We start from the raw sequence: 26,014 nt of genomic DNA on the forward strand, positions 1-26,014 counted from the left end.
AGGACATGAGGGAGTACAGTTTAGCATCCTTCACCCAGCTGAGGCCTCAGATTTAAGCAGATGCATGCAGGCCAATAGCCAGTGGATATACACACATCCAGTATTCCAAGTAGGAGCAAAATCCCCAAATGGACGTGTTTTTTTCCTTTCCATCTGAATGCTGGTTCACATTACTTGAGCTTACACTGCTAAAATCAATTGATTTGTCTCTAAATGAGAATTAATGAAGATGTATGCTTACTACCAAGCTGGACTGGCTGGGTGCCCAGGTATTGGGAGCTACATGTTTTCCATTACTGGAATCCATTTACTCTCAGTGATGTGCAGAATTTAGATTTTATTGTTATTCTTTCTAAATTAAAAACCCTGCAGATGCAGAATATCCAATTAGTACCAGAAGACTGAAAAACAATAACCCAAGTCTGGTCAATAGGACAAAGCGCTCCTTTTGTCTGGGTGGCATTTCAGTGAGGGCATTCCCAAAGGGGTTGTGAGATCTGATAGAAACCAAACTGCTTTCGTCAGCCTTCAAAGCATCTGATCTAACAGAAAATAAAACCTTGTGGAACTAAATCTGACTTAAATCTCCCTTTCAATAGAAAGAGCACTACAGAAATTTCCTGCTTAACAAATATTTGAGTTTACACAAATTACAGTTATTTACCATGCTGGTCACATACATTAAAAGATGCACAGTAAGCTGCAGAACACTATCCCCTTTAGAGAGGGTCCCTTTTTCTTCTTTCCATTTTATTTTTCATTATATGAATGGTAGAAAAAGAAGTTAAATTAATTTTCTGATAAATTTTTCTTTTGAAGACAAAACTCATGTGTTACCATTTTGAATTATGACTTAACACCCTTTTTCTGCCTCTTCAGCAGAGGTTTAATTTTGCTTCATTTACCTCATTTGCTTTGAAATATCCCAGAGCCATGCAGCTTCAGTTGCAATAATAATAAATCTCCTACATAATACAACACCTAACATAAAAAGGTATCTGCACCTGTTTGGGGTGTGTAGGCATAGGTATCTCCTGCTAGCACCTCCCAGTGCAGTAATCCTTCTTATTTTTATTCTGGAAAGCACTTCGGCACTGAGCAGCCTCAGCTGATTTCTCTGGTATTGTTCCCTGCCTGAGCTGAGACCGGTGGCCAGCTGCTTTGTAAGATGAATGTTGATTCTTGCTAAAATCTGTGGTGTGATATCCTGCATAATTAAGGGAAATGCATTTTACTGCACTGTGTTAGCTGGAAAGCACACAACTACCTGATCAACTTGGTGGAAGGTGTCCCTGCCTATGGCAGCAGGCTTGGAACTAGATGACCTTTAAGGTCCCTCCCAACCCAAACTGTTCTGTGATTCTGTGATTTACATGAAGATTCAACTTCGGGCTGCTGCAGCTATCAGCATATTTGGTTAATTGCTGATTTATTTAAATAGTAGTTGATGGTTTAATAGTATTTAAGCTCATCTACTGATAGAGACAGCACAGTTGCAATCAGCTGAGCTTTGGTAGCTTGCTCTCATCAATGTAAATGGAGTTTTGTGGCATGGGCAAGGGATTATTCCACGTGCATCATTTTCTGGTACACAACAATGGGGAACTACCAAATGCTGCTGCCCAAACTGAATTGTCTGTACTAGAACAACATTTTTCACATTATGTTGCATATTTTTAAAACATCTGTAATGAGATACAGCTATATGTACGGATGTGTGCACACACACACATGCTCTAACACATATACATATGTGTGCATATGTATATATTTTATTTTTTACACACATATTGGGCTACTCTCACACTGGAACAAAACTGTGTCTATTCCTAAAAGTGATTATTTGATCCCAGAGAACAAGCTTTGTCCTGCAAGCCAATCAGACGTATTAGCTTTCAGTATTTTTGAACTCCTCTCACTGGAGGTGAGTTTAAATCCCTTTTACATACTGGGTTTAGAAAGAAATTTGTTGTCACTGTTTTAAACAATTTTAAAAAGTCATTGTAAGAAGCTATTTGTGCTCCTGGTGCAATTGTAAACTCTTTGGGAACAATTTTCACATATTTTCCAATAAAGTTAGCTTGCTTTGTTCTGGATTCTAATGCTGCCCTAGGGGGATTAAGCTGTTCAGAGGTTGCATCGAATTTTGCATAGATCCCAGGGAAAATGTAGATGCTCATCCTGGCTGTAAGTTTTTAGGTGAGAGGTTGAGCCACTGCTCTGTGCTGCCTCTGTGGGCCAGTGAAACTACGGTTTTGCAAGGAGACAGAACAATGTATGTTTTCCAGGTTTGGGACAAATCCTCTTCCTGAACTATGAAAGAAATACCACAGCTGTTCAACTCATGGTTCTCTGGGAAGCTAGGGGATGAGCATGTTGAAGAGAATAAGCATCCAGACCAAAGTCCTTAAATTGCTATGTTTACTAAATTACTTTGTGATACAGTGACATAGTACTTTCAGAGGTCTTAATTTTACTATTTTTAAACCAACTATTAACCATAAGCTGGCATAAAACAAGCACCAAAGAAACTAAACAGCAAGCTTCCCTGAAGTTATAAGCACCCATAGAATAATTTGTAAACTTCTAAATTCAGATTTGACAGAGCTCTTGAGTACGTGCCAATTTAAACTATGTAGAAAGTCCCTCCGGCTTACATCTGTGAAGATGGGGGAGGAAAAGAATACTGTCAATTTATGAAAATATGAGAGAAAAGATCACTCTCTGAAAGTGCATATTTACTAAATAATGTGAACTCACTGTGAGTACTTCAACTCAACAAATACTTTCTGAACCTAATACAGGGGTTCAAAAAACAGCTATGTACATTTTCACAAATGTGAACTTGATTCAACTTTGACAAAGAATCAGATTATTTGAAAACTGATGAAAAAGCTAAACACTGTAATCTAAAACACTGTAAGACCTGCAGGCATCAAAGGGCAGGTGATATCTTCTGCCACTTGACCTCTTACCAGTTTATCACACCTGGTGATTATTTTTACCTTTTACATTTCCACTTGTTCTGGATGTACATTTATATATTTTGGGGCAGGTAGAAGGGTCTGTTCCTTTAATCCTGAGAAATCAGGACTGCGGGCATCACACATGGAGGCCCCAGGTGATGCTAGATGTTGAGGGCTCCTGTGTCAGAAGCCTGGGTATTCTGCCCAGTTTAATAAGAACTGGTTAAAAAGAGGAACTGGGATGGGCTCTTGCAACCTCTCTAAATAAGTAGTGAAGGGTAGGCAGCAGCAAAGGTCCTTTCAGCATCATCAGCTCCTCCAAAGGCAGCCACAGCACTAACCCTTCTTTCCCATCAGTGGTATTTCCACCACCACTCCTACACCCAGCATGTTTCCACTCACTATCAACACCTTGCTTTACATTTACAAGGAGCGTGTGTAGCGGGTAGAATAGCAGGGTCTTTCCCTACAGCACAGACTAGGAAGCATTTAGCAATTTAGCACAAATAAATAATTCAGTAGTTTATTTTAAATGTAAGAAAATGGACCTGTGATAATTTAATTTTCTATATTTTAAGTATTATAATACATAACACAAAATTAGGTAAACATTTGAAAATGCAAGAATAATGCAAAATTAATTCAGTTATAATACAAGGCAAATATTGGCAACCAGCAGCATTTAAAAGGCAACAATATGAAACAGATCAGATGAAGCATTAATTTATCTAGCACAGCAGAAATGAAACTGCTCTACAGGCTTTTTCATACTGTAAGACAAGAAAAAGATCAATTACATATAGGCAAATCTATGAAAGCATTTGAAAGGTACTTTTGTATACCAACTTCTGGACGAAATGTAAATATTGATTCCTCACTGCGCATGTTGCTCTAATTTTTGTAATATTTGTGTGGTTTTGTATGCTTTGTATGAGAAAAATACTTGTTGTTGAAGTGCCCACTCTCTTTTGAACACTGGCACCATTAAATCAGTTATGTTAACAGTCACCATCTGAGAAACAGCAAAACAAAACAAAAGCTGTCACTGTAATAGGGCAAAATTCTGGGCATTTTTTAATTCATTAGAATATATAACAAGAATTAAAGAAGCTTGAATCAAATCCAGCCTCCAGATTATTCCCCTAAGAAAAAATGCGCCACTTGTTTTCTAACCATTGGACTTGACAAGGAAAAGTTACTTAGGAATGTTTTACTGATGAAACCTAAACATTGTAGCTAGGAATTAAATATAACTATATCATAAAAAGACAGACTTGAAACTTAAAACTAACTTGGAAGAATGATTAAGTGCAAGTACTAGAACAGATCTAATGTGATTCAAAACCTAAGCAATTAGCTACATTTTCAAATTCTTTAGAGACACTTGCTTAACCTGAACTTGAAAAGTTCTCAATACATGGTTTCACTTTACTGTATGTACTTAACACTCAGTTTTTCACTCAGAAACAGGTATAAAAGATGTGAAATAAACAGCAAAGTTCACACAGCTCAGAGATCCGCAAGTATGTTAATGCCCTCTTGGGAACCTGAATGGTGGAAACAGAGAGAAAGTTTAGATCATAAAAGAAACCAAAAGGTAGTTCAGTAGGGTTAATACACAAAGTTTACAAAGTTTGGATTTCAAAGAATCACAGAATCGTTAGGGTTGGAAAGGACCTTAAGATCATCTAGTTCCAACCCTCCTGCCGTGGGCAGGGACACCTCACGCTAAATCATATCACCCAAGGCCTCGTCCAACCTGGTCTTGAGCATTGCCAGGGATGGAGCATTCACAACCTCCCTGGGCAACCCATTCCAGTTCCTCACCACCCTAACAGGAAAGAATTTCCTCCTTATATCCAACCTAAGCTTCCCCTGTTTAAGTTTTAACCCATTACCCCTTGTCCTGTCACTACCATCCCTAATGAAGAGTCCCTCTCCAGCATCCCTATAGCCCCCCTTCAGATACTGGAAGGCTGCTATGAGGTCTCCACACAGCCTTCTCTTCTCCAGGCTGAACAGCCCCAACTTCCTCAGCCTATCTTCATACGGGAGGTGCTCCAGTCCCCTGATCATCCTTGTGGCCCTTTTCTGGATTTAGCATATTCAAGTTAAATGTTTGCATTTTTATACAGACAAAGAAAGAATCCTCTCACTATGGTACTATGCACAGATTTGTCCTTCCTCTTAGGTCTGGGGATTTTAAATTTAAAGGCCTCAAAATATTACAGTCAGCTGTGGTGCTGGAAGAAGCAACTTCGACTGCAGAAGTCTATTCATGACTCCTGAACCAGCTGAGATCAGGCAGCCAAATCACATTCTTAACTCTATAAGAACATAAGAAACAGAATCTTGAGGAAGTATTCTTTAGCATTTTTAAGTGGTCAGCCATGCAATAAATTAGATTGCCCCTAACCTGAAACAATCCTGCAGCAATTAAAAATGGATAGGATAATAGCAATAAAGTTATGATAGCATCTATTTTTTTGAGTATTTCTCATGTATTTAAGTACCAATAATCTACTAATGTACACAGACCAAAGGTTACTTCTGCCACTAGATTTGATTAGGAAATGAATTTGCCCCGATCATAAAAGAAATTGCTTTTTCATTGAAAGACTTAACATTGTCATAATCTTTTTTTTACAAAATCCCAAATATTTTCACCACATAAAATTTCCATGCAAATATTTTCACATGTAAGTCAAAACTGTTTCTTCAAAAAGCAGCTCAAGCTATTATATTTATATATCTTAAAAGGTATTATTTTAGCCTAATATTTTCAGAAAGCATTTGAAAGATGGCTTTGTGGAAATCTCTGTATCATAGCCTTTCAATTAGAAGAGAAATTCCTAAATGTTGGCTTGGGACAATACACTTTTCAGAAGAAAGAGTCCAATAGATCTCTAGCCCTTTATACAAAACTGCAAAAATTTTTTACTAAATTCCAGTTGTGTGGATCCATTGTCTCTATCTTGTGTTCATACAATATCCTTACAGTAATGGCAGCAATTACTTTCATGTAAAATAATACTGTTACTACCTTATGTAATGAATTTGTAGATTTTCATTTGCTAAATGAAATTTGGTGTCTAAACCAAAAGATTGGTATCATATGACAATACAGGAGCAGAGTAACAGGAAGAGTTTTGCAGATCAGCAGAAAAGGCTTGGTAACTTCAGTGCTACGATTTTTAACATTTCTGTTCTAGCATGAATGTTTGAAATGCTGAAAATCCTTCTTTTAAAATGTCTTTCAGTACTAGTATATGCTCTCCCTTGGAAGCTCTGCTCTTCTGACTGATTTTAGGAGCCAAACTTTCCTTTTGACCTTGAAAATGATAGGATGACTTCTGTTAATGAAGGACCAAACATGGAGACTTTTTATTTCCTATTTGATAGCAAATAAAAAATAGCTTAAAAAGGATCTATAAATTGCTTCTGAAAACTTTTTAATCATGCAGATCTTTATTAAACTTAATAACTGTTCAAGTCTGACTCTTGCAATGGTTTTGAGCTCCAGATTTAGACCACCTACATTTAGCTGTCTACATCTGTTTTAGATGTCAAAACTCCTATGAAATTCCATGGAAATCTAGCAGACATACCCAACAGACTCTACAGAGCTCATTATAGCAGGTATCCTGCCCCCACTTCATGGGTTGGGCGCCTCAGCAGCCTTGTAGTTTCCACTGGCCCAACCTGCACAGCCTTGAAAAAGAATAATGTACCCCAGTGTAGTCTAGACCACTAAACATGGAGGCAGGAGGGGAGTATCTCAAATTCATGCTTAATATCTAGCTACTCTTATGCCAAAGAAAAGCCAAAATCCTTCCTCAGAGAATGGGGGATTGTCTGCATATGAGTAAAACCAGAATGAATGAGAATGACTTAGTGTTAGAACCAAATTTTCAATTTATTAAAATGTTAAATACTTCTCTCACATTGCTTTATTAACATACCAACTATTTTCATCCGCAAAAGAAAAAAGTAAATCAGAATTATGCTGTGATTTCCTGGGCAAATTAGGAGGCAGTGCAGCTTGGCACTTTAGTCATAAAAACTGACCCTTTTTGCAAGATAATTGTAAAAAAATGTTTTTATTGTCATGAATTATAGATCCAAGTCCTTACTGTTGACTATGTCATTGAATTACATTGAGACTTTCTCACCCATTTGAAAACTTGTAAGTAATTCTCAAGTGTTCAAATGAAAACATGCACTCTGAATGCATGTGTAGTAATATATAATAAAGAAATTCAGACCAAAGATGTTCAGAATCAGAACTGTAGGCACCTATCCAATAGCTGAAGTTATTTTAGCTCCAGTCTTGTTTTTAAGTCATTAACACCAATGAAGAACCCATATTTTAAACACTTTATGGAAGATGCTGTTTCTTCCCCAGGATTTAAGCATCACCTACCACAATCAACTTGATCCTGTGGCATTTAACTCATAAATAATAATAAATAATAATAAAAAAAAAAATTATTTGAGTAAAAAAGTCAAGTTCTGGCTATTCTCAGAGACATCATTTCTGTTTATCAGTCCTCAGTGAAAGTCAGAGACTTTGGACCTATCTATGCTGAACTGCTAAACCAGATCATATCTGAAGAAGCACCATGCTTGAACTGCCCAGCTTGAAGCAGGAAAGATGAAATGCTAGATCCAGGAACAAGATAGACTGAACAATGAAGTATGAAGGCCTTATAAGGGAAGCTTCCATTCATACAACAGACTTTCTTTAGGGAAAGCAAACAACTGATCTCTTGTTTACTGGAAGAAATTTATCCACACGAAGAAAGGAAGATTAGAAAGTGCATCTCTGAGACAAAATGCACATTTGGCTACTTGTTATCAGTTACGTTGAAGCCGAAAGCCAGATCAGAAGATGGATAGCTCATATTTTGCTTCTTTATTGCTATGTTTTTCTATTGGTTTTGTATAATATACATTTTTATGCTGTTGTGTCTGTGTGATCATCTTGTTTACATCAATATTTTCTTTGTAATAAATATACTTCTATTTATATCTGAAACAGTTCACTGTATAGGCTACTCTTTCCTGCATGCTTTACTACTGCTGACTTCAGATAGGCATTAGGTCAATAAAACTGGTGGGTTTCATATGCTGGATGTATGCTTAATATTCGAAAGAACATTCAAAAAAAAGCTTGTTCTATCCTGCAGGACTATTGTCGACAACAACCCATGATGTGGGTTGACATATCTGGTTACAAAAGTAAATTTATTCCTTTCATATGACAGGCCATTTTGTCCTTGCCCCATTCCATGTAATGATACTAAATAATATACATAACTTCACTTTAATGGTTTACGGTTTTAATTTCAGGTCAGATTCAAATGAAAGCAGCACAAAACCCAGGATTATTTTAGTCTGAAAGAAAATAAGCCAATCAAAATACAAATTTAAGCCAAATTCTAAGTTCTACTAAGTACAAGATGCCTTTGTATTCAATGAATAAAAAAAAAAAAAGAAAAGAAAAAGAAAAAAGAAAAGCTTTACTTGCTAGTGTCCAATAAACAACAAATCTTAGCTTCTGGAAACCATTTGTTCAGTAAAGTAATTCCTTTGGAGACTGCTGATATCATTATTGTGATCCAAAAGAGTAGGAGCTATTACAGACATGATACTATTTTAATAAAGAACGATATTTAAAATTTGTAATGAGCATACCCAGGGTTTTCTTTCAGTACTCCAGAACATCCTAAATAGAAGGCTTACTTCTCTTGGCTTTCTTTAACTTTGAACCTTCTTCTTTCTGTTAACAAAAAAAACCCAAACAACCCAAAACAAACAAAAGGCAAAAAAACAGTAAAGCAAATAAAGCAGTAATACTAAACTAATAGCTCAACTAAAAAGCTGTTTCTGAGTGAAATCCTTAGTTGAATGATATGAGAAATAATTAATAAAAGTTGTCATTTTCCAATGGAAATATAATTTCCATGACAAATATGTTTGTAGGTATAGTGGGTAAATAATTAAAACCAGATCATGTTTGAAGGACCAGAAACATAACTAATGGTTAAGGTTTATTTTATCCTGGTTAAGGTTAATTTTATCCAGAGAGGGCTTCCCCATTTTAACTGGAATGTGCGAAAATGAAAAAAAAAAAAAATAAAACACAAAAAACTTTCCTTTTTTTCTCTTAATTCAGGCCCTTGTCTACAGGACTAGGGGGTGTATGTGTGTGTGGGGGCTTACCTGCCTTCTTCTGGCACAACTTTTCTTTACAAATTCTTCCACATCGCTCTCCTTGACTGAGGAAGTCAGTTTTGAGGTCAGAGTTTCACATGTCAGATACTTGTTCCCTGTAATCATCTTAAAGTAAAGAAATTTATACCCTTATTAAAAAAAAACCAAAACAACCCAGTATTTTTCTAGTTGTTAAAATGGGCTACTTTTTTAAAAGACGCCCTCATAACACAAATATTAAATAACCCACCAAATTACATTTTATAGGTGAAAACAGTTAGAAGCAGAACACATTTCACCCATGCACCCAATCTGTGGGATTATCATCCTCATGAAAATTGTGCTGAAATAAGTTCAGCTATTTATTTTACTAAAAAGCAGACAGCATCATAAAAAAATTAAGTTGTGAAGTACCTCTAGCAGTTAAACTCCCACAAATCTTGACTCCCTGATAAACTGTCTTAAGGAAAGGAAAACTAATTATCCCATTTTAAAAGTCCCAAACAGAAAAAAAGAAGTGTCTATCTCAGACAACACAGTAAGATATTTTCCCTTTCAGAAAAAAAAAAACACAACATCAGTGGCTGAAAACATTAACTTGTATGATACAAATTTTAGAAAACTATATTGAGAATGTTGGTAGAACATGATGAAAGTCATGCTCTTTATTGCTTAACATTGTTTTAGAATATACTGAATTTGCGAGAACCAGTGAGAATGAGGCTGTTATTTTACCATACCTGTTCAAAGATAGATTTGGAATGATGACTGATTGTCTCAGCAATATAGTCCGTATAGTGGCATGCTGCTTTACCTTCTTCATTCTTGGCGGTGCATGCTTTATCTTTTAAGACAGATTCATTAATATTTAACCCTGCTCTTTCATTTGATCTCTGTTGCTGTGATAAACTGGAATTTGTCATTTCATTGTCTAATTTATGAATCTGCAAATCTACTTTCTTTGACTGGTTTTGTTTCTGAAGAACTTGCATGGTATTTTGACTTGCAAACTTTTTCCCCCTTCTTGCACTGGACACAGGAGATTCATATGCATTCAGACTTAAACTGATGTTTGATTTCGGAAGCACTGACCCAACATTCTTAAGAAAGGAAGGAAAATTTGCCATTCTGTGATTGGCTTCACTCGAATTCCCACCTGAAGCTGAGTTATCAGACAAATCAGAACTAGTCATTTGTCCAGCAGACTCGGTTTTCCATTGAAATACAGGTGCACCATGTTTTACATATGTTTTCGTGTTCGTTACCTGAAGTATGCTGCTATGAGCAGGATTTTTAACTGATATATTTTGAACAGGTTTGTAAACCTGAGTCGTGCTGGGCTTGTACCCAGTCAGCATAGAAGATGAAACACCCATAATTTTCATTGGTGAATGTCTTTCAGCACTTTCTCTTTTCTTCCCACCCGTATGATATGTGGTCCTTCCATTCATTTGCATCAACTTTCCCTTGAAAATTGGTATAATTTTGCTGACTTTCTGCGAGGGGAGCTCAAAGGCTGAATTTACAGGCATTTCTAGCGATTTTGCAACTGGTAACTCTTGTACTTCTGGTATTTGCCTGTTATTCATTGACATCGCTGTTGCTTCAATGCTAACTTTTCCTATATTCTTACTGCTACTCGAAAAACCGTTTGTTTCTGGCTCTTTGATCAAACGCTCCATCCAGTGGCTGTTTTCCATACTGCATGGTGAAGAAATTCCAGGCAAAGTCTGTTTCCTTGGAGGAGCCTGTGTTAGAGATACTACACAAACCATCTCACCAGCCAAGTTCATATGCTTAGATTTTATTTCCTGCAATACAACAAGAGTTAATAAATAGAACGAACTGGATTTAAAAATCTGATAGAGTAACATAATGCATCACTATACATTATCGACCTAATACCACAAAATATAACTACACATTTTCCTTTTTTGACTTAGAATGAACTATATTTTCAATAAATATTTTGTTGTCATTACAAATGAAAACTTGTTTTCCCCTCCCCCCAGTTCTTTATTTCTAAACTATGGTGGAGTATCTTATTTCTCAGAAGGAAAGACTTAAACTGCAGCCATTATCTAGGTTTAGTGCTTTCCAGCTAGGTAATGCCTACCCTTTTTGAAGGGATCTGCAAAGAATTTGACTGACAGGGCTCCTTGTCTCTTTAAACTTCTAAGGGCATCTATATTCTGACTCAAAGACAGTTTGGATGTCTGTAAAAACTGCAGATGACAGAAAGGAGCCATTCTAGCTTTGATCACTGAGAAGACATAAACAGCAACTGCTTTCTGAAAGAGGATTATAGTATTTTAGAATCTCTGCAAATTCTGTCACTGCTCTTTGTTCAGAATTAATTACTTCATTTCTTCTTTCACATACTGCTACCACAGAAATTTGAGTCTCAGCATTTGCCACAACCTCAAATTAAATGAGTTTTGATTGCTTGCCTCCTTTCCATCACCAGCAATGGAGTAAACCTTACAGACTGACTGTTTTTAAATGCCCAAGTCCACAGAACTTTATATTGCTCTTGGGTTGTGGTTTTGCATGTTTCAGTTTTAATAAATTGTAATAATAATCTGTAATAATAATATAATAATAGCAACAATAACAACACCTTGTTTTTATTGTTGTTGATATTGTTCTTATTATTATTCTCATGGAAGAAGTGTGAGGAAGTTTTGGATATCCAACTTTAAAATAAGATCTACAGAACTGCAAGTATTGCTAGCAACTATTTAACACTAAGTCTAGTTTTCAAATGTATTTGTGATGTGAACAACCTAAAAACGGCAAATAGCATGATATTTAATTACATATAAATAAAAGTTATGATTGATAGTTCTTTGCTGTGAAAAGCAGTTTTATGCTCTGTGTTCTGAATATGATAAAGACCACTCCATACCTTGAACAAAGTACATGCCCTTAATATGTTCATAAAAAAATCTTATACACACCGGAGCCCTGGAGAGTTCCTGTGTAGCGTAAAGTGCTTTACTTGTCATTCTCACTGGAAATCCACATAGATGTGAAAGATTACACTTCAGGTCAGAAAGAAATGAGTTCAACACGCTTTCCGAATTTGTTCTGGGGAAAGACTGCACTGGCTGACTTCGAATGCAATTCAAAGGGTACCTGAATAAGTGCTCAGGGATACATAACAAGTTTCTTTCCATTTCTAGAATTATGAATCATAATTGTTGAGAAGAAATCATGAACATAGCTAAAGCTTTTTCAAAGAGGTGAACAGAAGCACATACTTAATTAAGGGACTGAAGTTAAGTTACAGGACTTCAACATGATTATACCATACTAACCTAGCATAGTAAAGATTACTCAGTATAAGTAAGCCTTAGTCTAGCCTTCCACAGCAGGAAAATTCTCTTTAAAACAAACCTTTGCTGGACATATTTTTACAGGAATTTAACTCATCTTTATACATCACCATTTAGAATGGCATTTATCATGTTTATGGAAGCTGTGAAGCAAACTGTTCTATTTGACTTGCTATTATTCAATATATGAGACAAAGAGACTTCACTATATATATTGTTCGGATTTGTCTAGTGAAACAATTCTTCACTGACTTCTATGAAATTATGGAAGAAGAAAATATGTCACATTCAAAGATGAAAATTTAGATCTTTGTTAAAAGCAGAGGAAATGTAACAAAAATATTCCGAAAGGATATGTAAAGAACCTTTCCCCTATTGGTTTGAAGTAAACACTTAAGTATATTTTTGTCTCTTTAAGATCCTCTGGAAGAATATATCCATACTTGAAAAAGAAAAAACAATATACGAACATGCATTACAAATACAAACTCAATAGGTACAAAAAAGGGAGGGAAAAACAAAATCAGTATATATTGTCTCTTACCAGATTCTTCCAGTGCATCTGAAATTCTTTATATGAATGGAAAGGAGATTCTGGAGGAATTATGTGGCTGATGTTTATAATCTGACCCATTTTCATGCTGTGATAGGTAAGGGGGGATTGCTTAGAAAGGGTGTCATAAAACTCAGCTGAAGATATACTGGACTTTAAGGCGAAAAAGGTAAATTTTTTTTTGGCATTGAAAGGACTTATGGATTATTTTTATGTTTTGAGGACTAATACCATTAACTTTTAAGTTTACGACAGAACAATGGCAATATTTCCTGATGTATGGAAAAGAACTTGGCACTTACAAGTCTAATTTCTCATCTGCAATACACACTACCAGTGAACGCAGAACAAAAGCGAATATATCATTACTTCGCTTATTTTTATGATGAAAGTAGGGACAGCTTGTTGTGAAGGTGGAAATTTTTTTTTCTTTAAATTGACACTTTCAGCTAAAATTATATTTGACAAGAATTAATACTCTTGCATACCACAGAAGTAGCAGAGAGATTACTAAACTTGAAGTAATGTTTAAATGTGTAATTTATGATTCACTGGTTTATTTTTCTCATTTTCTGTAACACTGAGACCATTAAAATAAAAAAGAAAGATTCTTGAATGTAAAACAGACTGTAAAACAGAGGTGTTCTTATCACTAGTATCAAATTCACAATTTGGAGGGCAACAATTCCAGGAAATGTTTGTTTCTGATGAAACAATAACAGACTCCTACCTTGGCAAAACGTAGCACCAGTTACTTGATATGTAATGTTGGTGAATAACTGTATTTTCATTGCTATCAAACAGCTTTAAGATGTTTGCTGAAATATCAAAGTCTGACAACTTAAAATGAAAAAAAAAAGTTATTTGCAAATATTTCTACAGCAGTACACAATTAAAATTTTCAAAAATAATTACGCATCACAATATATTGAAGCTTGTACTTTACCATTCTTTTATTAGCTCTCACAAACCGATTATTTCAGAAGATCATCAAATTGCAGACTCTTATATTAGAGCCAATACTTTCAAATGTTATGCAAGTACAAGGTTTAAAGGTTATTTAAATCAGTGAGATTTAAACTTTTGTAGAACCACAGAACGGTTTGGGTTGGAAGGGATCTTAAAGATCACCTAGTTCCAACCCCTCTGCCATGGGCAGGGCTGAAGAGTTTTAATGAGTACAGAAGGAATTTCTCAGCCTAAAAGCTGTCTCACGTCCATGTACATTTTTGAAGTTCAAATCAGAAACCCATGTGGACAGCTTAGTAACTGTGTATGCCAGCTTGCCAAGTGAAGTGCAAAGATTCAAGCAAGAGAATTAATGGGATATACAGCTTCACCCTGTGAGAAGTCAAAAACCACCACATTTTCACAATGCAGAAATATTTGACTGTAGGGGACAATCAAACACTGATATTTGAGAAACATATTCTCTCTTTGTGTTCTACTATGGTTTGCATTTATTCACTGGCATGAAAATTTAGCCATTTCTGTTTTAAAAAAGTATAAAAATGATCCAACTGACAGTGAAGCCACATCATGATCACTATCATCATTGCTTTGTGTCATTTTGGAACTGGATTTCTATAGATAGCTTTAATGTTTATGCTGCCCAAATAGGTCACAGAAGAAACCCTGTTCTTCTACACTAAGTAAGTGTTTGGATCAGAAATACTTATTTTGGAAGAAATTAGCAAGCCTGACAAATGTGCACCTGTATGTATGGACATATTCAACAAAGGTGACACAGCTGTCACAAAGGATGGTATTTTTTCAACCTAATCCATGATTTCCTAAACAGTTTATTAATTATGGTTACAAGCAGCATAGTCCAGGATGCTCCAGTATTTTGGAAGCTGAATAGAAAATCAAGCAGATTCCAGAATAATTATATACAGACTTGAAATACAGTGCTGACAACTTATCTGTAGCTTCACTTTTAAGATGTTATTCAAAACTATGTATGACAGTGAGACAGTGAATGCCTTCTAAAAACACTGCTAGAATGAAATCTAGAATCATAAAGGCACTTTACTATATTCTGTTAGCATTTTTTGAAAGGCCTGTTAAGTAGTCAAAACTCTCAGTTTACAATGTTTGCTAGAATGTGTTAATAATAGATATAATATGGGTGTCAATTTTGGTATAATAGGGATGTTATGCCTTTATAACAGCTGCAGATAGTCAGTGAATATGATTACCATCTTAATAAAATCAGAAGCAAGCACTTCTATCCCCATCACTCTAACTACAAGTCACATAACAGAAGAGATAAAAATTAGTAAGTCAAACAATTACAGAAAATATAACTGTATTATACCTCAGGGGGTGGCAACCGAACCGAGCAAGCCTCCACACTGATGCAAAGCTGTCTCTCTGATACACTGAGGTCTATGACTAAGATAAAACCAAAGCACAAAGCCTAGTTTTGAACCATAGTGCATCTGTTAGGCAGAAAACTAAACTAAATTATTTATTTAAAGTAATTGCTAACGAAAATGCTGCAATTGAAAATCAAAAGGCTAGACTTGCTTAGCATGGAAATTAAAGTGCATTTTAACTGTGAAAAATTAAAATAATTATGAATCACCGTCTATAGAGTACACCTCCCTAGGAACTCATGGCTGTCCCTGCATCCAGGTGCTTGATACATCCTTGATATATAAGCACCTATTTTCAAAGCAAATGTAATTCTTATAACCACTGCCTGTACTGAGTCATCAAGCCCAGTATTACACATCCTGAAGTGGTCAATAGGTAAGACTGCATGAGCAATGCAAGCATTTACTGACACATCTCTAGAACATTCACTCAGCTCTCAACAAACTGTAGCACACAGACTGAATGTATCATGCTCCTCAACGTATATCCCTGCTACAGATTTAGGCACCAATATCCCTAGATGTCATCTTTAACTTTTATACTGGAATTAAAATACGACTTTGCAATTTTTGCAATAGCTAAGCAATATGCTCAACTATTAGCTAATTTAACTTTTGTGAACAGCAGGGGTAGTACAATACAAGACAGTCACATTAGCTTATTCTCCTATCTCTTATTATGGAACTTTCACATCACTTGCAAGACTCATAATTTGATGCAAGTACATTTAATTGTAATAATCATAACTTGTAAATGATAAATTTCAATCTTGGCTATAGATTAATAGTAGAAAAAAATACCTTTTTTCACAGTGTATTTTGACAGAGGTTATTTCAGAATGAAAAACAGAAAGATGCTGTGTTGGTAATACTATCAACAGAATATTGTACTTACCAACAGCATTTTGCCTTCCTGAACGAGACAAAAAATCTTTTCCTTAATAAATAAAACAGATAGACATTATTTTCTAAACCATATGTCTAATATGTTTATGCAAAAAAAGGAGAAATGACAGAGTTTTGTTTGTGTGTGTCATAAATGAAAGAGAAAGATCTTTGTCAATTAACTTTTCACTGATTCATTAACATGTTATATCAAAAAAAGATACGTGAAAGTATAGCAGTGGGCAACAACTTATATACCATTTTTTTCACCCAGTAAGGAAATTTTACATAGAACTATCTTTAATTGACCAACAGCTAATGAATTTCTCAGGTTCAAAAGCAAATCTGTATCGTATTACTACATATTCTACCATATATCATCATTTTCACCCAGCTTTAGAAACATAAATCATTAGACAAGCTGCATGTACCAGGATCACATTGCTGCTAGTCAATGTTTTTCATTTGTATCAGTTACTATCTAGCCCTCTACTTCTACCTGTTATTCCCATATCAGATGATCTCATTCAGAGCACGATATATTTTGAGGATACTGAAAACAAGATACTGTTAATATCGTGTCTGGAAATAAGACAATATCTTACATACTTTTCACAATGTGTATTTGTTATATCTATATAATTGCTCTACTTAAAGAGAGCACACCACAGTATCTGAAACACATCTGGTTTCCATACTTTGGTAATTCAGATCCTACACGGAAGCTAGTAGAGACATGTCAGGCAAAGGAACTACCATCTAAAAAGATAGATAGAAGGAGACAGAAGGATAGAAGGAGATGTTCTGACAGAAAACCACTTCTGTATTAGGAAAGCATTCAAACCATATGCAGAAGTGGCACAGATGAAAGCATGAATCTGAAACAAAGGTCCAATTTTTAGAGCACTTTAAGCATCCAACAGTATTTGGTTTGGAAATTATTAATCTGGTATATAGCATTCAGTTGAAAAAATTATTTGATCTATTACAAAGATGAGGAGGAAGATGAAAAAGTGAATTCTTAACACGAATCACCGAACTTGGATAAAGGAATAAAAATGCAATCAAAGAAAAAGTCATAGGACATAAATGAATGAAATAATATAATGAATGAAATAATGATGGAAATTAAATTATGGAAAGCAAGTGCAACAATAAAGAACTGAAAACTTAATGCTCAATTCCCGACCCAGATGAGTCAAATACCTTGCACCAGGAAATGACCAGCTTTGTTCCACCTGGGTGCAAGTCTGGCTGTCAGTGTGTAGGAAAGACAAGCTTGGAGAACTGCTGGACTAACTGTTTGTGGTGCTTGCAGCTAATAATGACAGTGAGCAAAGAAAAATACATTACTAATAATTTAACACATTTTTTTTACAGGCTTCAGTCATAATTTAATCATAGACACTACTACTGCATCCTGGAGCCAAATCCTAGTATATGTTACATATCTTTATTTTTCACCTACTTGGCTATAAGAGGAAGTTAGCACAGTATTTAACATAGGCATTTAGTTTTCATGTGTTATCAAAGTAATGTGCACTACCCTTCACTTAATGTAATAACAGACCTGGGGAAAAGATTAATTGAGCTAAATGGAGTACTTTACTAGATATGCATCTCTTTCCAGACAATAGGCACAACATTCAAAATTTACATATATTAACCCTGCTGTCAAACTCAGGACCAGAAACATTTCTTGCAGTTACAAGAACAATAGATAAACAGATTAATTAAATAAATAAAGATAAATAAACAGTAGCTTCATTCACCCAGCAGTACTACTTGCCTGACTGCTTGCCTGTGGGCAGTTAGCATTAGTCAAGAAAGAGCAACTAATTACAATGGGTTATGAAGAGCCAACTAATACACCTCCAGGAGTATGTTTCTAATGAGATCTGGCAAGGATCTGCTTGCAGCTCATAGCTATTAACCATACTTTGTACCACTAATCTGATGGTTTTGAAAAAATCTAACAGTAACAGGTCAGTGACACAGATCAACATAAAGCAGTTATGCAATGTAAGCATACTTGAGCAGTGTATGCCTTACTAGTCTAGATACAGAATCATAGAATAGTTAGGGTTGGAAAGGACCTTAAGATCATCTAGTTCCAGCCCTGTTGCCTTGGGCAGGGACACCTCCCACTAAATCATATCACCCAAGTCTCTGTCCAACTGGCCTTGAACACTGCCAGGGATGGAGCATTCACAACGTCCCTGGGCAACCTATTCCAGGGCATCACCACCCTCACAGTAAAGAACATCTTCCTTATATCCAATCTAAGTTTCCTCTGTTTAAGTTTGAACCCATTACCCCTTGTCCTATCACTACAGTCCCTAATGAAGAGTCCCTTCCCAGCATCCTTATAGGCCTCCTTCAGATACTGGAAGGCTGCTATGAGCCTTCTCAGCTCCAGGCTGAATAGCCCCAGCTTTCTCAGCCTATCTTTCTGTATTAGAGGTGCTCCAGTCCCCTGATCATCCTCGTGGCCCTTCTCTGGACTTGTTCCAACAGTTCCATGTCCTTTTTATGCTGAGGACACCAGAACTATACACAATACTCCAAGTGAGGTCTCATGAGAGCAGAGTAGAGGGGCAGGATCACAGTATCACAGTATCACAGTATGCTAGAGATTGGAAGGGACCTCGAAAGATCATCTAGTCCAATCCCCCTGCCGGAGCAGGAACACCTAGAGAATGTTACACAGGAATGTGTCCAGGCGGGTTTTGAATGTCTCCAGGGAAGGAGACTCCACAACCTCCCTGGGCAGCCTGTTCCAGTGTTCTGTCACCCTCACTGAGAAGAAGTTTCTTCTCAAGTTTAAGTGGAACCTCTTGTGTTCCAGTTTGTACCCATTACCCCTTGGTCCTATCATTGTTTGCCACTGAGTAGAGCCTGGCTCCATCCTCGTGACACTCCCCCTTTATATATTTATAGACACTTATAAGGTCACCCCTCAGTCTCCTCTTCTCCAAACTATAGAGACCCAGCTCCCTCAGTCTATCCTCATAAGGGAGATGCTCCACTCCCTTAATCATCTTCGCTGCCCTGCGCTGGACTCTCTCCAGCAGCTCCCTGTCCTTCTTGAACTGAGGGGCCCAGAACTGGACACAGATGCGGTCTCACCAGGGCAGAGTAGAGGGGAAGGAGGACCTCTCTCGACCTACTAACCACCGCCCTTCTAATACACCCCAGGATGCCATTGGCCTTCTTAGCCACAAGGGCACAGTGTTGGCTCATGGTCATCCTGTCGTCCACTAGGACCCCCAGGTCCCTCTCCCCTACACTGCTCTCTAACAGGTCGTTCCCCAACCTATACTGGAACCTGGGGTTGTTCCTGCCCAGATGCAGGACTCTACACTTTCCCTTGTTATATTTCATCAAGTTACTCCCTGCCCAACTCTCCAGCCTGTCCAGGTCTCGCTGGATGGCAGCACAGCCTTCTGGCGTGTCAGCCACTCCTCCCAGCTTAGTGTCATCAGCAAACTTGCTGATAGTACACTCAATTCCCTCATCTAAATCATTGATGAATATATTAAATAATACCGGTCCCAGTACTGACCCTTGAGGCACTCCACTAGTTACAGGCCTCCAACTAGACTCAGCCCCATAGACTACAACTCTCTGGCTTCTCTCCTTCAGCCAGTTCGCAGTCCACCTCACTACCTGATCATCCAGTCCACACTTCCTCATTTTAGCCGTGAGGATGCTGTGGGAGACTGTGTCAAATGCTTTGCTGAAGTCAAGGTAGACCGCATCCACCGCTCTGCCATCATCCATCCACCGTGTTATTTCCTCATAAAAGGCTAAGAGATTGGTCAAACATGATTTCCCCCTGGTGAAGCCATGTTGACAGCCCCTCATAACCTTCTTATCCTTGATATGCCTTAAGATGGTACCAAGGATAAGGTGTTCCATCACTTTCCCAGGGATGGAGGTGAGGCTGACCGGTCTATAGTTACCCGGGTCCTCCTTCTTGCCCTTGTTGAAGACTGGAGTGACATTTGCTTTCCTCCAGTCCTCAGGCACCTCTCCCGTTTCCCAAGACTTGGTAAAGATGATGGAGAGTGGTCTAGCAATGACTTCCGCCAGTTCCCTCAGCACCCGCGGGTGCATCCCATCTGGACCCATGGATTTATGGATGTCCAGATTGCTCAACTGATCTCTAACCCATTCCTCATCGACTAAGGCAAACCGCTCCGTCGACCTGACTTCATCTAAGATCTCAGGGGTACAGGGCTCTTCAGGACTGCCTGCAGCAGAGTAGACAGAGACAAAGAAGGCATTCAGTAACTCTGCCATCTCTGTATCTTCTGTCACCAGGGCACCCATCCCGTTCATCAGTGGGCCTACATTGCCTCTGGTGTTAGTTTTGTCTGCCATGTATTTGAAAAAGCTCTTTTTGCTGTCCTTGACCCTTCTTGCCAGGTTTAATTCTAAGGATGCCTTAGTCCTCCTAGCTGCCTTCCTACATCCTCTAGCAGCAGCCTTATATTCCTCCCAAAATCACCTCCTTCGACCTGCTGGTCATGCTCCTTTTGATGCAGCCCAGGATACAGTTGGCTTTCTGGGCTGCAAGCGCACACTGCCTGCTCATGTTCATTTTCTCATCAACCAACACCCCCAAGTCCTTCCCCACAGGGCTGCTCTGAATCTCTTCTCTGCCCAACCTGTAGCTGTGCCTGGGATTACTCCGACCCAGGTGCAGGACCTTACACTTGTCATGGTTAAACTTCATGAGGTTGGCATCAGCCCACCTCACAATCGTGTCAAAGTCCCTCTGGATATGCATTTACACTTCTTGGAACAAAGAGAAATACACCTGACTGAGTGTGTAAATGAATCTTGAGAGCTCCTGGCTTTGATTACAAGCAGTCTTTTGATTCAGCAACTTCAGTGTGCCCATACATACATTCATAAAATCCACAAACATGACATACTAGAAGATAGTAAATCATATGCATAATGGTCTAAAAACATATCAGATGTTAAGCTCATGGGTTCCATTTCTTCTTTATGTTTGTGTTTTGTTTTTCTGAGACTGTCCTACGCAGGCGGTGTAAACCTGAACCGTGAATGGGGAGACAGTTCTGTTGTCTGAATACCTGCACATGTGGAACCTACAGAGCACACACAGAGGGAGCTGACACCCTCAGAAGAGCTGCAGGTCTTTGGCCCGAGGGGCAGGTCTGTCATTGCCTCGAGGACAAACCTCAACACTTCTGAGTAGGATCAGTATTCCAACTGCAGCAATCTAATGATATTGCTCGGGAACTTCTTAAAACTTCTGACTGACAAAATATACTTACTAAACCAAGATTCATAAAGGACAGTTTGGAAGACTTTTTTACCCTGAAACTTGGCTTCTGTAGTGCAAATTGCATGCCCTACAAAAACACACATCTCTGGAAACAGCAATTGAAGACAAGTGTAACAGTCTTAAGAACTGAGACACGTTTCAGCACTTACAGTAGCTCCTTGTTTCTCTATGTAGGCCTGACATATTCCTGATTTGTAAAACGGTATCTAAAAATAATAATTAAAAAAAAAGCAAATTAAGGGGTATCATAATTTATCATAATCATAAATTAAATTATGGCCCATCACTGACTTTGCCTAAGAAAAACATGCTAAGGAATAGTTAGAGCAAATGCCATATCCTGTACGTTAAAGGAGCACAATAATTAAAATGAGTTCAGGCATTTGCCATAGTGTAAACTCATCACCAGCTAAAGATACATTATGTAGCAACCAAGACTATCCAAAACAAAAATGCAGAACTCTGTCCCTCATGCTCTCACTGTGAATTCGGTGGCATCTTACCAACTGAGTCCATTTTGTTCCATAAAAGGTTCACCATCTGAAAAGGCCGTTTCATCAGAAGAGTAGAAGACATAAGCTGACATCTACAGTACTAACTAAGCCACAAAAATAAAATTTTGCTTTAAATGACTTTATTTTACTTATCCTTGATTCTCAAACAAAACACTTCTTAGAGAAACATGGAGGGATGGGTGATGGATAAACTTGACTCCTAGCTGTACTTTGGTTCAGGCTGACAAAGAAGCAACAGGCCTCAAGTCCTTGGGATAAACCTGAGAGCTGGAAAGCCCCTGGCTCATGTAAAAGGGAGTGAAGTGTCTTGAAAAATATTTGAAAGGTGATTTTGAAACCCAAAAGTACAAGATAACCAACGTACTGAACAAGATGCCAGAGCTGAACTGAAGACCTCTGCCTTGTCTATATATTGACTAGCAGCAAACTACTTCACCCTATAAATACTGAAATCAGGATAGGCCAGACTTGAGCTATTCCAGAATGGCAGCTGACTTGTGTGCCAGATGATTCTCCTCTTGAGCAGGGACCTTCTAAAGGCTAGAGGTTCCTTAGCTAAGACTAAGAGATCCTTCCTTAGCCAAGGTGGAAAGCTCTACCTATGGCAGATCCTTGGTAAATTACTGATATCATGCAGAATTAATACTATGAAGCATTAATAATCCATATAGCTACTCAGATATTATAAGCATTGTGTAGATAATTCCATCAGATGTGAACCATTGACCAAGTCTGAAACTAAGACTGGACACCTAGGCTTCAAAAAGAGTTTAGAAAACAATGGGGTATACTCTGAACCTCATGACTCAACAGAAAGGTCCTCTACTCTTCCTGCCTCCAACCTTGGTATGAGTCATTCTAAGTCAATTTTCCTCTCTATGTTTCTTCCATGCAGTAATTAATAAGGTGAACCTTGCTAAATTCCATCAAGCTTATTGAACTCCGTCAAATTATTATTTTACCTCAATAAAACATATTCCAGATTCTCTCTTTTGAGTGAGGTGCATTCCACTCATCTGCTAAGGTATGTAACTACATATACTCATTTACACAGTGATACTGACCGCCATTACAATTGAAATTTGATTTAGTGTTCCAATAAGAGGTGCAGAAAGGATGTCTTGATGTAGGAATAATAACTGCCTATAAAAACAAATAAATAAAATGTTATGAAAAAAAATATTTTCCATACTTGATTTTCTCAAATTTATTTTCCTCACCATCTCCAAACATAATATATTCCCCTTTTAACGGGTTTTCAATGGCTCAGTATAGTATGTTGGGCTAGTCCAAGTTACTTGTTCTTAACCCACCCACAGTGGTCTCAGGCAAAGACTACAGATCTTTGGCACATAAACAGAACTCTCCAAAAGTGTTCCTTTTGGCAGAGTTTCTTGTTTCTCCCCTTTCCTATTAAAGGTAATAACATAATGATTGGTGAACATTAAGGAATGTACATATGCTTTTCAAGTATTCTTTTTAGTCAGTCTCCACCTACATAAAGCATTCCAGCTTTACAAATGAACGGAGGTCAATTTCAATTATTTTTTAATTTGGCCTTGTTAGTTTTACCTGATGATATTTAAAACATAATAGCAATGTTTTTTTTTCCCCCAATAGCATGAGTCCCCCACCAAAAAAATAAACCCAAAAACCAAAATCTATTTTGAACAGTTTTATACCGTTTGCTGCAGATAAGAATTTTGCTGATTTAATTACACTTAATTTTAGTACTGCTAATAAAATCTTTGATTAATAATCACCACCAGCTTTTGAAATAACAGCCCTTGAAATTTTTTACCTGCAAATCTTTATCTGTGTACTCCTTGTCTCGCTTTCTGGTATATGAGAACTCAGTGTTACTGTAGCAGCACAGAGTTCTTGTAACTCTGGCAGACTGACAAAGAACAAAGGCTGGTGCCTGGTGCCATTCATGTTATATGTTGATTGCCCCAAAGCAGCCCCTGGGTCTTGAAAGGAAAAAAAAATTTCATTTTTATAAGGCAGATATTTGTTTACTGAACTTTTAAGTATATGGTATCAGGTAAATGGATAATCATTTATCTTCTGATTAATTTTAGGTAGACAATATAACATAATTGAGTCAACTAAAATGGCCAGCTCAATATACTGTTGCTATAAATACTGCACTACATTTGAAAAAAAAACCAAAGTATTTACAAGAGTAAAAATATTCAGAGTAAAGACAAGGATGAAAGCATCCTTTCCATCTTCTCAGTCTCCACTGGGGCTGGCACCTATGTGGGATCCAAGAGCCAAGGAATCCCTCTGTGAAGCTGGTCCCCTCCTATGTGGCAAGAATGTTTAATTCCCAGGAGCTCCACAAAGATGTGCTTAGTCATATAAAGACCATGGCTGTACTGTGGCAGAGAATGAAAACCAAGAACATGGAAACACACAAGCAGCTGTGCTGTTCCAGCCTGTTGGATGATGCCTGTTGCAGCACATGCAAGGCTTATAGTAAAGGAACTATAATATTTATGACAAAAAAGGGTAACTAATATTTCATTATTTAAAGAAAATACACCTTTTAACTATAGCACCTTTCTCAATCAAAGTGTTTTGAAGAAAAACAAGCAGGTAGAAAGTCTGCTGTTATAAAAAGCCAGGAATAAACACTGCACACCAAAAAAAGCTGTTTTGATAGTTCTCCCCCCTCCAAACCCTAAAAACCTTTTGCGAAATGATCTTATCTGCACAGTGAAGATATCAATAAATATTTTTGTTTCCAAATTTTAGGAAGCCACCAGGTATTCACCTGAAGAGCAATTTTGCAAATCATTATAAAAAAATTATGAATTGGAAACATTTTTCGAGGAACAATGTCAAAGACAACTTTGTTGTTCTGATTTTTCTTTGCTTTGCTTAACAGTATTACACATTAAAAAGATCAACCTCAGCCATATCCTATAAAAAGCACACGGTCAGTGTTTCATAACTAATTTAACATGTTTCCTTGTTTCTTACCCTTAAAGAAAAACACATTTCTGGCCCAACAGCTGAACAATACTGTCAAAGGCCACACGGAATGAACCGAGTTTTAGCTTCTATAAAATAGAAGGACATAGGGATGGCTGTAAGGAGGCACCTTTGACCGGGTCTCTTCTCGCGCTGCCGCTGGCCTCCCTCACAGGGTACGCGGACCGCTGAGGCAGCTACACAATTCCCGCCTTCCGCGCGAGGAACCGCCGCCGCGCATGCGGGTGAGGGCTAGGGGGTGGGGAGGGGGATGACGACTCCGCGCTGAGGGCACAGCCGCCCGCTTAAGAAGGCAGGGCGGCCGCTGGCGGTACGGGCCGCCCCCGCGACTTGCCGACCCGTGTTCAGGGTTCCTGAGCGAGAAAACGGGCGGGGACGGAAGGGAGCTGCGAGGTGGCTCCGCGGCGCTGTGCCCCAGCCGCTGCTTGGTGAGCCGCCGGGAGGCTGGGAGGACCAGGCAGGCGTAACGCTCTACGAGCAGCCGGAAGGGTTTTCCTGCAGGACGAACCGAGCGGCGGCAGCGCCATTCAGCGCCAGCAGGCAGCCGCGTTCTGTTTCGGCTGTAACATCTGCCTGCTCTTAAAGCTGAAGTGCGCAGGCAGCAAAGGCGCAGTAGCTGAGCAACAAGCAGCACTTGACTGAGGAGACGGCCGGCGTGCGCTCAAGTTACAACCACCGCCACACAGAAGCGCCCGTCTCGCCAAGTCGGGGGGTAGAAGGAAGGGCTACGAGTTCGACCCCCGGCCACGGCCTGACAGACGCCGGCGAGAGCGACACGTGACCGCGTCTGGTCACATGGAGAGAGCCGCGCAAGTTCGCCGCCGCGAGAGTAGTGGG

At 38.1% G+C, this 26,014-nt stretch overlaps 1 protein-coding gene across 3 annotated transcripts; it reads right to left on the reverse strand.

Annotated features, from left to right (window-relative positions):
- Positions 1–3,875: 3,875 nt before the first annotated feature.
- CUNH18orf63 (chromosome unknown C18orf63 homolog) lies at positions 3,876–24,162 on the reverse strand. 3 transcript variants are annotated; one of them, XM_057414740.1, is made up of 12 exons: positions 23,979–24,162; positions 23,242–23,320; positions 21,812–21,868; positions 17,546–17,657; positions 16,350–16,391; positions 15,394–15,470; positions 13,804–13,913; positions 13,065–13,161; positions 9,923–10,993; positions 9,192–9,308; positions 8,664–8,748; positions 3,876–4,513 (listed from the first exon to the last, which is right to left on the reverse strand). In XM_057414740.1, the coding sequence occupies exons 1-11, from the start codon at positions 24,110–24,112 to the stop codon at positions 8,695–8,697; spliced, it is 1,950 nt and encodes a 649-aa protein (XP_057270723.1). In that variant the 5' UTR covers positions 24,113–24,162; the 3' UTR covers positions 3,876–4,513; positions 8,664–8,694. The 3 variants fall into 3 exon arrangements, with proteins under 3 accessions (XP_057270723.1, XP_057270721.1, XP_057270722.1); XM_057414738.1 differs by lacking the exon at positions 8,664–8,748; XM_057414739.1 differs by lacking the exons at positions 3,876–4,513; positions 8,664–8,748 and adding an exon at positions 6,441–6,677.
- Positions 24,163–26,014: the final 1,852 nt, after the last annotated feature.

The sequence above is a fragment of the Pezoporus wallicus genome, unplaced genomic scaffold (assembly GCF_028554395.1).
Source record: "Pezoporus wallicus isolate ANWC-B61680 ecotype Strahan unplaced genomic scaffold, APGP_CSIRO_Pwel_v1 contig_2, whole genome shotgun sequence".
In the NCBI taxonomy this organism is placed as follows: Eukaryota; Metazoa; Chordata; class Aves; order Psittaciformes; family Psittacidae; genus Pezoporus; species Pezoporus wallicus.